At 35.9% G+C, this 12,130-nt stretch overlaps 2 protein-coding genes and 1 pseudogene across 2 annotated transcripts; 1 reads left to right on the top strand and 2 right to left on the bottom strand.

The window, feature by feature from the left end:
* Positions 1 to 1,156: 1,156 nt before the first annotated feature.
* Positions 1,157 to 4,706, top strand: LOC120207065 (pyruvate kinase isozyme G, chloroplastic-like). Its single transcript, XM_039206577.1, has 12 exons — positions 1,157 to 1,396; positions 1,482 to 1,760; positions 1,853 to 2,018; positions 2,372 to 2,506; positions 2,588 to 2,698; positions 2,793 to 2,881; positions 2,995 to 3,057; positions 3,178 to 3,353; positions 3,541 to 3,643; positions 3,748 to 3,896; positions 4,175 to 4,282; positions 4,534 to 4,706. The coding sequence occupies exons 1-11, from the start codon at positions 1,178 to 1,180 to the stop codon at positions 4,278 to 4,280; spliced, it is 1,596 nt and encodes a 531-aa protein (XP_039062508.1). The 5' UTR covers positions 1,157 to 1,177; the 3' UTR covers positions 4,281 to 4,282; positions 4,534 to 4,706.
* A 156-nt stretch (positions 4,707 to 4,862) lies between these two features.
* LOC120207066 lies at positions 4,863 to 5,353 on the bottom strand (annotated as a pseudogene).
* An 835-nt stretch (positions 5,354 to 6,188) lies between these two features.
* On the bottom strand, positions 6,189 to 8,455 carry LOC120207063 (pentatricopeptide repeat-containing protein At5g46580, chloroplastic-like). Its single transcript, XM_039206576.1, has one exon. It carries the CDS (start codon positions 8,404 to 8,406, stop codon positions 6,274 to 6,276), a length of 2,133 nt encoding a protein of 710 aa, XP_039062507.1. The 5' UTR covers positions 8,407 to 8,455; the 3' UTR covers positions 6,189 to 6,273.
* Positions 8,456 to 12,130: the final 3,675 nt, after the last annotated feature.

The raw sequence follows: 12,130 nt of genomic DNA, 5'->3' as shown, positions 1-12,130 counted from the left end.
TACGGTAAACGGTACAAAAGGAGAAATGATGAATTAGTAATCACCAAATCAATTGACAATAAACAGTTATAAGTTCTCAAGATGAACTGAATATCTGATATTGCACATGATCCACTGGAATATCAAAGTAACTCTCTACGTACATGCTCTATAAATGTAGTTGTTTGAACACGAATCTTTAAAAAATAATATTTTCTTTTATCTTCAATAGATTTTAGTGTTCTTTTTAAACGAAGTTAAACTGGTTATTTACATATATAAATAAATTTTATATTTTAAATCTAATTAAATTAAGTCAAACCTAATTTACGTTAATATCATAAATTTAGTCAAACCTAATATTTGTTGATAGCATTCGACATTTATGGAAGCTTCAAGCAAATTTATACGTATATCCCTCGGTGGTGTCATGGATGAGGATGATATACGAGGACATAAGATAACATATATTGGAAGCATGCCAAGGCGTCTTATTGATGGATCAAAGGTAGAATTTAGAATTTTTAACGAAAATAATATTCATTTTACTATAGAAATCACTCGATAAATTTTATTATTTATTTTTTAAATGAAATTAAACTGATTATTTAGATATATAGATAAATCCTCAAAAATCTAATATTTATGTTTTAAATCTAATTAAATTTAGTCAAACGTGCTATATCTTAATATCATAAATTCAATCTTATCTAAACATTATGCTTGACACAAATAAAGAAAATGGAAATAAAAATATATTTATTTATTTTTTATTGCATCAGAAGTCCTTCGATTTACTTTTTGGTTTTGTTTTTTTGCCCTCCCGAACATGTCTTTACAACAAACTCACGTGCTTTGGCAATGTGAATATAATAGTAATAATAATACAGAAAATCCCCCGAATTGCCAAGTGTTACCAAAGTGGGACATTTTGCATGACGCCCTGCGACTGGAAATTCGCTTTAACTGCTCTGAGTTTGCATAAATTGTACCCTACAGCTTCACTTCCACTGATACCCATCATCGGAAGTGGACCAGCAAACCCTGACGGCGACACTCCGACAACGACTGCCCTGTAACTCTTTTCAAGCCCTCAGCTGTCTTTATACTCACCCATCTCTGTCGTCTCTTTAAAAAGATCTTCCTTTTTCTCTGTTTCTGTTTTCTGTTTTCTGTTCAGGTGATTTTCCACTTCCAAATGGCGTCTATTGCTACTCTCTTAACCGAAGCTTCCGCCGGCGCCACCTCCGCTTCCGATTTGTCGTCTTTCCGTAGCCTAACGGACCGCCACTACCTGTTTGAATCCGGAACAAATCGGAGTAATAAAAGGCGTCTCTTTTTCCCTAAAGGAGTTGTTTCATCCATGCCAAACACCCAAGCCGGCGTTGTTACCTCCACCAACGGCCACCCGAAAGCCGTCAGTCTCGTTTTTCTTTTTAAACCCATTTTTTAATTCCTTTTAATTAATTAATTAATTTGTGGTTGTTGTTTTTGATTTTCAGTACAAGGTGAAACCGACGGTCGAGGTGTTAGACAGCGAGGCTTTAGGACAAGTGAAGACGAACTCGATTCCTCGGAGGAGAACCAAAATTGTCTGTACCATCGGACCCTCGACGAGCTCGCCTGAGATGATATGGAAACTGGCCGAGGCTGGAATGAATGTGGCTCGATTGAACATGTCCCATGGAGACCATGCTTCTCATCAGAAAATCATTGATCTTGTTAAGGAATACAATGCTCAGTTTGAAGACAAAGTCATTGCCATCATGCTGGACACCAAGGTATATCCATTTTCAGACAACATATGCTAATGTCGAATGCAAGAGTTGACTGGTTATTAGTTGTGGTATGGCTGATTTTCTTCTTTATGTAGGGTCCCGAGGTTCGAAGCGGTGATGTCCCTCGGCCGATCCAGCTTAAAGAGGGCCAAGAATTCAATTTCACCGTCGAAAGAGGAGTCAGTACGGAGAACACCGTCAGCGTAAACTACGACAACTTTGTGAACGATGTGGAAGTTGGAGACATACTATTGGTAGATGGTAAGAACAGATTTCATGCTGATGTATTTGTAAGCTCAAGCTGAGTTCTGTCTTGCATGATGCTATAATTGAAACTGGTTGAATAAGTTGACTGAATTGTTAGAATCTGAGATGCAATCTATTGTTTTGTTATGTTATTTCTCCTTGGATCCTGTTTTCTTATCCTGCATTTAATGTATTCAATCTCTAAAATGAAGAATACGACAATTCGGTTATACCCTTAAATTCGTTATTGTGATATGTTTCTATTTTTTATGTCGGAATGAGTGGATCCGCTAATCAAAAGCACATTTTTGTCGAGTTCTTACCTGCGTACTCAACTTAATGCGTTGATTCATGTCTCTATATGTCAGGTGGAATGATGTCGTTATCGGTGAAATCAAAGACAATGGATTTGGTTACGTGTGTCGTAGTTGACGGCGGAGAACTAAAATCAAGGCGCCATTTGAACGTGCGTGGGAAAAGTGCCACCCTGCCGTCAATGACAGGTTATTCACACAGCTGTTTTGATGATTTTCTTCCTTAAACACGGTCCTTTTTTCAATTTTTGATCGTATGCATCATTACAGACAAAGATTGGGAAGATATCAAATTCGGGGTGGACAACCAAGTCGACTTTTATGCCGTTTCTTTCGTGAAGGATGCTAAAGTAGTCCATGAGTTGAAAGATTATCTTAAAGGTAAAATAATTCTAGTTTAACCATGAAGGGTGTGTATAATATTAATATACGGTTTCCACACTTGTGACTGTTTTGTTACTTAATTCTTTTGCAGGTTGCAACGCAGACATTCATGTGATTGTGAAAATCGAAAGTGCTGATTCTATACCGAAACTTCACTCGATAATTTCCGCTTCAGATGGGGTTTGTTTCGATAACAATGTTTTTATAATCTCGAAAAGGTTTTGGAGGACATGTAGAGTGAGATTTTTGTGTCTGAACTGAAACTTAACTGCTGTCATGGACTTTTATTATAGGCAATGGTTGCTCGAGGAGACCTTGGTGCTGAACTTCCAATTGAGGAGGTCCCTCTATTGCAGGTAACTTTTAATTCTTGATGCGTGTCTCCTTTTAACGTCGTATACTTTACGGTGTAATTGAGAGATTTACGGAAGATCTGTCTCCAAGTATGCCAACTTGTCTTGTTGTCATTCTAACAGGAAGACATCATCAGAAGGTGTCGTGGTATGCATAAACCGGTAATTGTGGCAACAAACATGCTTGAAAGTATGATTAATCATCCTACACCAACAAGAGCCGAAGTTTCTGACATCGCAATTGCTGTTCGAGAAGGTGCTGATGCAGTTATGCTTTCTGGAGAAACTGCACATGGAAAGTGAGTTGGCTAAAATCTCCCGTTAAATTAACGAGACACTATTCATATTTCCCTTAGGTAGAATAAGCATGATATCGTATGAGTGAATTTAGTGATACCTGCTTTCCGCTAGAATCGTGGATGCCTGTTCGTTTTAGATAACTTAATCTAGCATTTGCCTTGTGACATAATTTTGTTTTTGCCTAAGGTATCCTATTAAAGCTGTAAAAGTTATGCACACTGTGGCATTGAGGACAGAGTTAGATCTTCCAGTCAGTTGCATGCCTCCGGTTCGATTTAATGCTTACAAGGTAATCGGTTTTCCGGATTTGCCATATACCATTCAACGTGTTGATGTTGACTTATGTCAAAAGAACTTTTCCTAATCCGACCATGTTCGAGCGTTCTTTTGCAGAGTCATATGGGTGAAATGTTTGCTTTCCAGTCAACAACCGTGGCTAACACTCTTGATACGCCAGTCTTGGTTTTTACAAGGACTGGATCCATGGCTATACTATTGAGTCATTATCGTCCTTCCTCTCCGATCTTTGCCTTCACGGATGAGTAAGTGTTAATAGTTGCACTAAGTAAACTATTATTTTCGCATTCTTTGGATGTGGTTTTTGACATATGTTTGCAGCTTGGCTTCACTACGTCTTGGTGCCGGTGCTACGATTTCGGTAAACTGCCTTATGAAAGTTTTCCCAACAATCACCTTACAGATTAACTGCAAGTATTAGCAATTAGTGATAGTTTAACTGAGACATTTTTAGATATTCCAAATTATAACTTGTTTCCGTTCCCGGTTCTCACTTTTGCACCGTAATTATTGTTCTTGGCAGGGAAAGAATTAAGCAGAGACTGGCACTGTATCAAGGTGTGATACCGATATATCTGGAGTTTTCGGATGATGCAGAGGAAACTTTTTCTCGAGCACTCAAGTGTTAGTGGTAAGTACCCAATCTAGTTTCTTTAGTTCTACATTCGAGTAGCCAATTTGCAGGGCTTATAGAAAAAAAGATGCATGCTTGCCATGAGCTGGCGCTTCCTCGGAACGGACTAAGAAATATACCATGTTATAGATGTGGAAGTCCAGTGTTTCGGTTCAATTTTAAGAGTTCCGTGCCCTTCACAGAGAGACCGAATTGCAGTACTTGATATGCTTGAATAATTTTCTCATACGAATTTCCGATGCTTGTAGGACGAGAACTTGGTGACGGAGGGGGAATCTGTTACTCTTGTCCAAAGTGGAGCACGGCCAATCTGGCGCCGCGAATCCACCCATCACATCCAAGTTCGAAAAATCGAAACCATGAATCTATAAATGTAAGAGTAAGGACTTCTTTTTCTTGTCAAAGAAGTTACTAAACAGTTGGCAAAGACTCTTTCCTTGCTTGTCACAGAAGTTGCTAAATGATAGGCATGTTTTCAGTTTTACAACTTCTATCACTATGTAAATTTCCTTTTCCGGGTAAAGGAAGTCGAAAATGGTGACAATTTCAGTGACACCGAGAGGTAACAAGACAATCGAACGAGTTAAACGAAATTCGTAGAACTGTAATAATGATCAAATAACGTAGAACAGAATCGAAATTATGATAAAAAGTTTCAGTGGGAAGCATCTTCTTCTTCGCAGAATTTGGTGTATTCCTTGGAACCCACCGAGGATTCCAATTCTGATGGACTGCTGGGTTTCACCTTTATCATCCATCCTTCTTCAAACGGGCTTGAATTGATCTTCATCAGCCAAGATTTTTTTATAAAAAAAATAGTTATCTGTTGGTTGCACAGAAAAGGGAAAACAAGGAGAAAATAATGTTTTTTTTACCAGGCCAGGAGCTTCACTCAGCTTAGTGTTGACCTCGACGATTTCGATGGAAATCGATGAGTTGACATCACTGGTTGCTTTTAACACTTTCAACAGCTCCAAAGCCTTTTCCTTTGCTAACTGAACCACCAGGTTCTGGCAGCTCTACAAACACTACTTCTCCTAGATGGTCCTGCAAATCTACATTCATGAACTGGTATGATTGTATGAATATCACAGTAAAAGCAAAATGGTCTAATTATGCGCTTACTCCATTTACTCTTCAAACTTTTGAAATTTAATCCCTCTGTTTCTCTGTTAAATTAATTAAAACTCAGTCGGTATCATTGTAAATTTAGACTTTACTTTTTAAATAAGCTTTGAATATTAAATATTATATTTCAAAAAACCAAAGAGTACAGGGACTGCAAGTAGAATTAAACCAACTGTACCAAGTTGAGTAATGTCTGGAGAAGTAACATGAATAGAGAACTTGCTCCTAAATGAAATAAACTATTTACTCCAATATGATGCTGTTTTTACTTTTTAATTGACAAAAGGAATAAAAGAGGTTTTGTATTTTTGAAAAAAATTAATGTGGATTTCGTATTATTCATTGAACATTCCAGTATTGGTGTATTAGTTTATAGTGCTGACACGACAGTCCACGGTGTTGACGTGACAATCTATCTGCATATTAGATTTATCAATTTAGTTCATTTGTCATGTCATCCGTCACGTTAATCTGTCACCTTGGATCGTCAGGTCAGTACCGTGAATTATTACGTTAGCACCGTAACGATTAACGAAAAAAATATTAGGTTTATTTTTGAGTTGGAAGACCACACTGAAAAAAAATAATAATAATGAGGTCCTATTGGGTTTTTTCAAAATTTTGGACTCCTGCACTGTTTCTGTCATAATTTGACAGCCTCGATCGTCTTGGCTAAATGAGCAAATTCCTTTTTAGTCCCTCTCAAAAGTTAATAATTCATTATTGGTCCTATTTGTCTTTAATTTAATAGAAAAATCAAGTTTGTAACCCCTAAAAAATAAAAATTTAATCTTGTTTCTTACACAAAATTTTATAGTTTCATCTCAGTTCCATAACACAATCATAGCTGGATAAACCATCTAAGTTGTAACAGCTGATGATGGAATCTTTGATTGCAACCACAACACTAAATCCTCCCTCTTTGCCACAAAGCAACCAGCTCTGTCTTCACTTTGCTTGAATGGTGCTCCGAGTTGCTTCAAATGAGAAGCAAAGGAATTGGACAGTCCTTGGGCGAATTTATGAGTTCCGGTACCGGTTTGAGCCGAGAACAGCTCCGGCAATGCTTCTCCACGCTTAATGATTTTGGCTAAAGTCCCCATCCACTCTTCCAGTGCAGTCAACGCTGCTCCAACAGACAGCGTTCGGACATTCAGACTCCACTCATACGCAGTTTTATTATGTAAGCGGGGGTACAGCCCATATAGAGTTCCTAGATAAAGCAGATCGTGTGCTCTCTCATGGAGATTCTTACTTCGACATATATCGATCAAGCAATTACATATCGGTCTTCTTGCATCGTCTTTGGTGTCACTGAGGATAGACTTGAACTCTTCTTTGACAGTGTCGAGAGTGCTTCTCTCATCTTCGATCAAGTTCACAAATGTGACTAACCGAGGATTGGCTCGCTGCAAGCATGTGAGAACCCTCCCCATATCCTCCCTGTTATTGCAAAGTGACACGACGGATAACAGGCAACCACAGAGTCTGTCATCCGGTTTAATTCCTTGTTCAATAGACACGGTAAATACCCTCACCAACTCATCTATTCTTCCAGCCTTCCCCAAGCATTGAATCAAACAAGTGCATCCCATTACATTAAGCTCCACATCCACCTCCGACGACATCTCTTCGAACAACTCCATTGCCTTATCAACATTTCCTCCACTTCCGTATATATTTAGCATTGCAGTGTAGCTCCAACTATCTGGTCTAAACTCCTCTGATCGCTTCATATCCTCGAAAAGCTGCTCCGCTTCCTCGACTAAACCAATGTCTGCAAACATAGTTAACAAAGTATTATACAAAATAAAATCCACAGGCCAGTTTTTCCACTTCATTTCTTCCCACAATTTCAATGCATCTATTTCCCACCTTGCCTTGCCATATATCTTGGCAAGTGCAGTTAAAGTCTTCTCGTTTGGAGTCAAACCGGATGCGACGAGATCCTCGAAAATGCTTCTCGCAAACGCGGGTTTCCCTACCCTCCCCATTGCCTCTATCAAAGTATTGTAAACAACCAAATTCGGCCGAACCCCAACCGACTTCATTTCTTGCAAGACATACTTAATCCCTTCATAGTCACCAGCAGCACCAAACATCTTTGCCAACACAGAGAATGTAACCATGTCCGGTTTCCAACCACTAGCCACACCTCTCTCGTACAAGCTAACCACTTCTTCAGCCTTACCCAATTTGGCATAAACATCTAAAATCGCAGAGTAAGTGACTTCATCAGGCATCAAACCAGTTCTATACATTCTCTCGAACCAATCTACAGCCTTATCGAACCGATAACATCGTCTTGCAGAGCTAATAATAGTCGAATAAGTAATGTTGTCGAGTGGGATCTCATTGCTTACCATTTCATTAGCGAGTTCCTCTATGAGCTCAATCTGTCCCCCGAGCCTCAAAGACTTCATTACGACATTGTAGAATATAGTTTCCATGGGAAACAAATTCTTGGTCTTTATCCAATTGAAGAAAAGGTGAGCCTTCTGCCATGGCTTCAAGCTGTTGAGTATCAAAAGTGAATTTTCTCTGGTGGGTCGATGTGGGATTTCCTCGAGAACACTTAGGAAAGCTTCTTCACTGTTTTCGCACTCGTTTAGCTTCTTTGCGAGGAGCTTTAGCTCTCTGAGCTGGGGATTGGATGCATGAGGAGAACGCTTTTGCCTTTGTGGTGAAAGCACGGATCTCTTCGGCTTGGAGGGATTGACCCATGTGGACTTCGGGTTTGAGGAGGGAAAATTATGGTCTTTTTTGGGAAGTGTTGTTGTGGAGAGAGGGTGGAGCTGCTCGGATAAAGATTGGTTTTTTCTGGGCGGCGATTGCGGTGGTTTGGGTGGTTTTGAAGAAGATTTACAAGAAACGAGGAATCTTTCTCTAGGGTTTTGATGATTCACTCTTTTGGTGAAGAAAATGGGCCTTCTTGAATCGGATTGAGGGACGGCGAAATGAACATCGAGAGCAGTGGAGAGACTGGCAGCCATGGATGTTTTGATTGCCTTATCTGAATAGTGAATTCCCCAGACGACACTCAAGTGTATAATTTTTTGGCCCAAATCAGAGAATTAATTCCCCACAATAAGCTCAAGTTAACTTGGTGAAAGTACTTCGTAGGTCCCTTTATTATATATATTTAATCAAAATAGTCCCTATGTTATGGGAACTGATTTGAATTAGTCCTTCCATCATTAAATAGATTAGTTTAATCTCTATACTAATAAAAAGAATTAAATAATATCAACTTTTTATAAATTTGGTCAAATATTCTCAACTAATTGACAATGAACGCTCATATGTACTTATGGACGTGCTTTAATTTGAGACATTTAGGAGAATAACAAGTATTTTAACCAATTTTAAATCTCAAAAAAATTAAATCAAAGGTATATTGTCAAAAAAAAATCTTAATATTTGATAAAATAATTATTTTGATTTTTTTGCAGCGTTTTAACCTAAAATGTTTTATTTTGAGGTAAAATTATTCCTAGTTAGATGAAAACGATTAATAATGATCAAAATTTGTTATTGATGTGATAAGTTATGTGCCCAAAATGATGACATGGTACATGTTATATGTACATTAGTGATAACGTATTACATATCATGTGTACATCAGTGATGATGTGGTACATATCACGTGTAATCGGTGATGATACAATGCATATCACATTTAGATAAGTGATGATATGATACATATAATGTCATCATTTTGGACGCGTAAGACTTGTAATAAACATTGATCATTAGTCAACTAGATTTTCAATCAATCAATAAACACTTTGTTCAAAAATAAAATGTTAGAGTTAAAATATTTAAAAAATAAAATAAAAAATAAAATAATTATTTCATCAAACATTAACATTAGTTTTGACATTGTACCTAAATTAAATTATGGATAAAGTACATAAATGGTCTTTTGACTATAGGGTACTGTTTTATTAAGTCCATCGACTATTAAAAGTTATAAAATATTCCTCCAACTATAGAATGTTGTTTTATTAAGTCTCTCGACTATTAAAAGTTGCAAAATGGTCACCCAACTATTCATTATGTTCCAAACTCGTCTTTTTTGTTAAAAAATTGAAGGTTGTCTTAGTTGAATGTTAACATGATGATTGCAATATACTAGTCGTTTGAGATTCTGTGATTAATATCATATCACAGTCAGTAAGTTAACGTTCAACTCAAAATATCGTCAAATTTTTAATAGAAAATGATGTGTTTAGAACATAATGACTACTCGGGTGACCATTTTATTAGTCAAGGGACTTAACAAAGCAACACTCTATAGTCGAAGGATTTTTTTATTACTTTTAATAGTCGTGAGACTTAATAAAATAATATTCTATAGTCGAGGGACCATTTGTGTACTTAACCTTTAAATTATATACACTAAATCAATAACTTGAACAAAATAAAGACTAATCATATAATTTAACCTTTTAAGCATCTCATTTACGTTGTGTACAAGTGAAAAAAACACTTGAATCGACAAGTAGACAATAACCATAATTAGATACATAAAGCACCGCCTATGGTTGATCTATGAAGAGTCATTTTCTTGTCTATTTAAGCAATTCCCATACGTAAAGTAATCATAGATGGATTGACGGGACGGGTCAAGGTAATTGTTCTCTTTAAAATTTAAAATTATTATATATTTTTATTTTTTAATGTTTTTTATTTAAAATTTATTTTTATTATTTAAAATTTTATAAAATTAAATTTGTTTCCCTAACATAAAATTTTACGTCCATCTTTGATCGTTGCATAACCAAAGACAACCCTATTCCAGTAGTCCCGACACTATACGTGCTAGAAACTACGTGCTAGGAACATGATTCTTCCGATGAAATGAAAAGAAGATCAGTTATGGAAGCGAAGGCTCTCGAGTAGAACTTTTGTGATATGGATGTTGCCCGCAGATCAGTTTATGACATGAACGACATGCATGCATGCAATATAGATAGTAAACGGGTTAGACGGGTGCAGATACTTATTTTTATCTTTACACTAACTTAATATTTTTGTATCCACCACGTTTATCCATCACCTACAATGGATAAAATTTTTAAACTCGTACCCGCTCATGTGAACACATTTTCAAATCTACATCACATCCACTACCCAACTAGATACCCATCATTCATCTTGTGTCTATATTTACTGGTTCATACTCATCTGGCAATAACCTCAAAGATTACATAAGTAACAAAACATAAAATAAATACGCCCGTTACATAAGCAACAAAATATAAGGCAAACATGTCCTTAACATTTGGTTAAATTATAAGTCACTTCCTACAAAAATCTTAAGATTTACAGAATAATCTCTAAAATTATACCTAAATTCATAATGGTCTAAAACTTATATGTTTGGTAGTTAGTGGGTAGGCGAATGTGGTACAGGTGGATGAGGGGCGGGTAAAATCTTAAACTCATCATCTACCCACTACCCATGACGGGTATGATTTTTTACATCCATATATGTCCATTACCAGAGCCGGCTTTAAGAGGAGCACCTGAGCAACTTCTCAAGGCCCTCACTTTCTAATTTTATAATAATAAAAAAATAAGGACTATTTTATAAAATTAAAAACTTTATTTATTAATTTTATTATAAAAATAAAAAATAAGGACTATTTTATAAAATTAAAACTTTATTTTTTATTAAATTAAACAAATCATGGAAAAAGTTTAATTTTATAAAATATTTATTATTTTTTATTTTTATAATTGAGGAACCATAATTTAATATTTTTTCTATGATTTGTTAATGTAATATTAAATTAATTGTTCAAAATAATATAGTCTATTTTCATTCTATAAGGCTATTTTTGAGTTTTCGCTAAAGATTTATAATTAAGGATTCCTAACTATTTTTCAATTTTATAAAATAGTCCCTACTTTCTACTTTTATAACTAAGAGCCCATAATTTAATCATCTTCTATGGTTCATTAATGTAATATTAAATTATTTTTTTCAAAATAATATAATATATTTTTCGTTCTATAGGGACTTTTTTTTAGTTTTTTATCGAGGTTTATAACTAGGGGCCCCTAATTTTTAAATTTTATAAAATAGTTCATACTTTCTACTTTTATAATCGATGGCTCATGGTTTAAACATTTTTTATGATATATTAATATAATATTAAATTAATTGTTTAAAATAATAAAATACATTTTCATTATATATGACCTATTTTCAGGGTCCTGAAAATATTCAAGACGATTTTTTTTCATTACCCACTAAACTTATATCTATTCCCGCTCCAATTGAAAATAAATTATACTCTACTGTACAAATAATGCTGCAAGAGAGTCACAGGCAGGGTCGTGGCTGGGGCGGCGCAAACTGCGCGACCGCGCAGGGCCCAAAAAATGGGGCCCTAAAAAAGTATACATATATAGTAGCGTTTTTCCAATAAACGCCACTATAGATGGACTTATTGCGACGTTTTTTCAAAAAAAACGTCACTATTATTGCGGCTTTATTGATAAACGTCATTATAGATGGATCTATCGCGGCGTTTGTCAAGAAAACGCTACTATTATTATCTCGAAATCGAATATATCTAGAATATAGGACACATTTTTAAGAATTTATACAAGATCCCAAAAATCCTACCACGACCCTGGTCACAGGCTGCTGGTCAAACTCTCACCAGAAAAAAAAACTGATTGGCCGACCCTAATGAATGAAAC

The sequence above is a fragment of the Hibiscus syriacus genome, unplaced genomic scaffold (genome assembly GCF_006381635.1).
Source record: "Hibiscus syriacus cultivar Baekdansim isolate YM2019G1 unplaced genomic scaffold, ASM638163v2 tig00014304_pilon, whole genome shotgun sequence".
In the NCBI taxonomy this organism is placed as follows: domain Eukaryota; kingdom Viridiplantae; phylum Streptophyta; class Magnoliopsida; order Malvales; family Malvaceae; genus Hibiscus; species Hibiscus syriacus.
The sequence above is the reverse complement of the archived record's forward strand: the minus strand, read 5'-3'. Positions and strand labels throughout refer to the sequence as shown.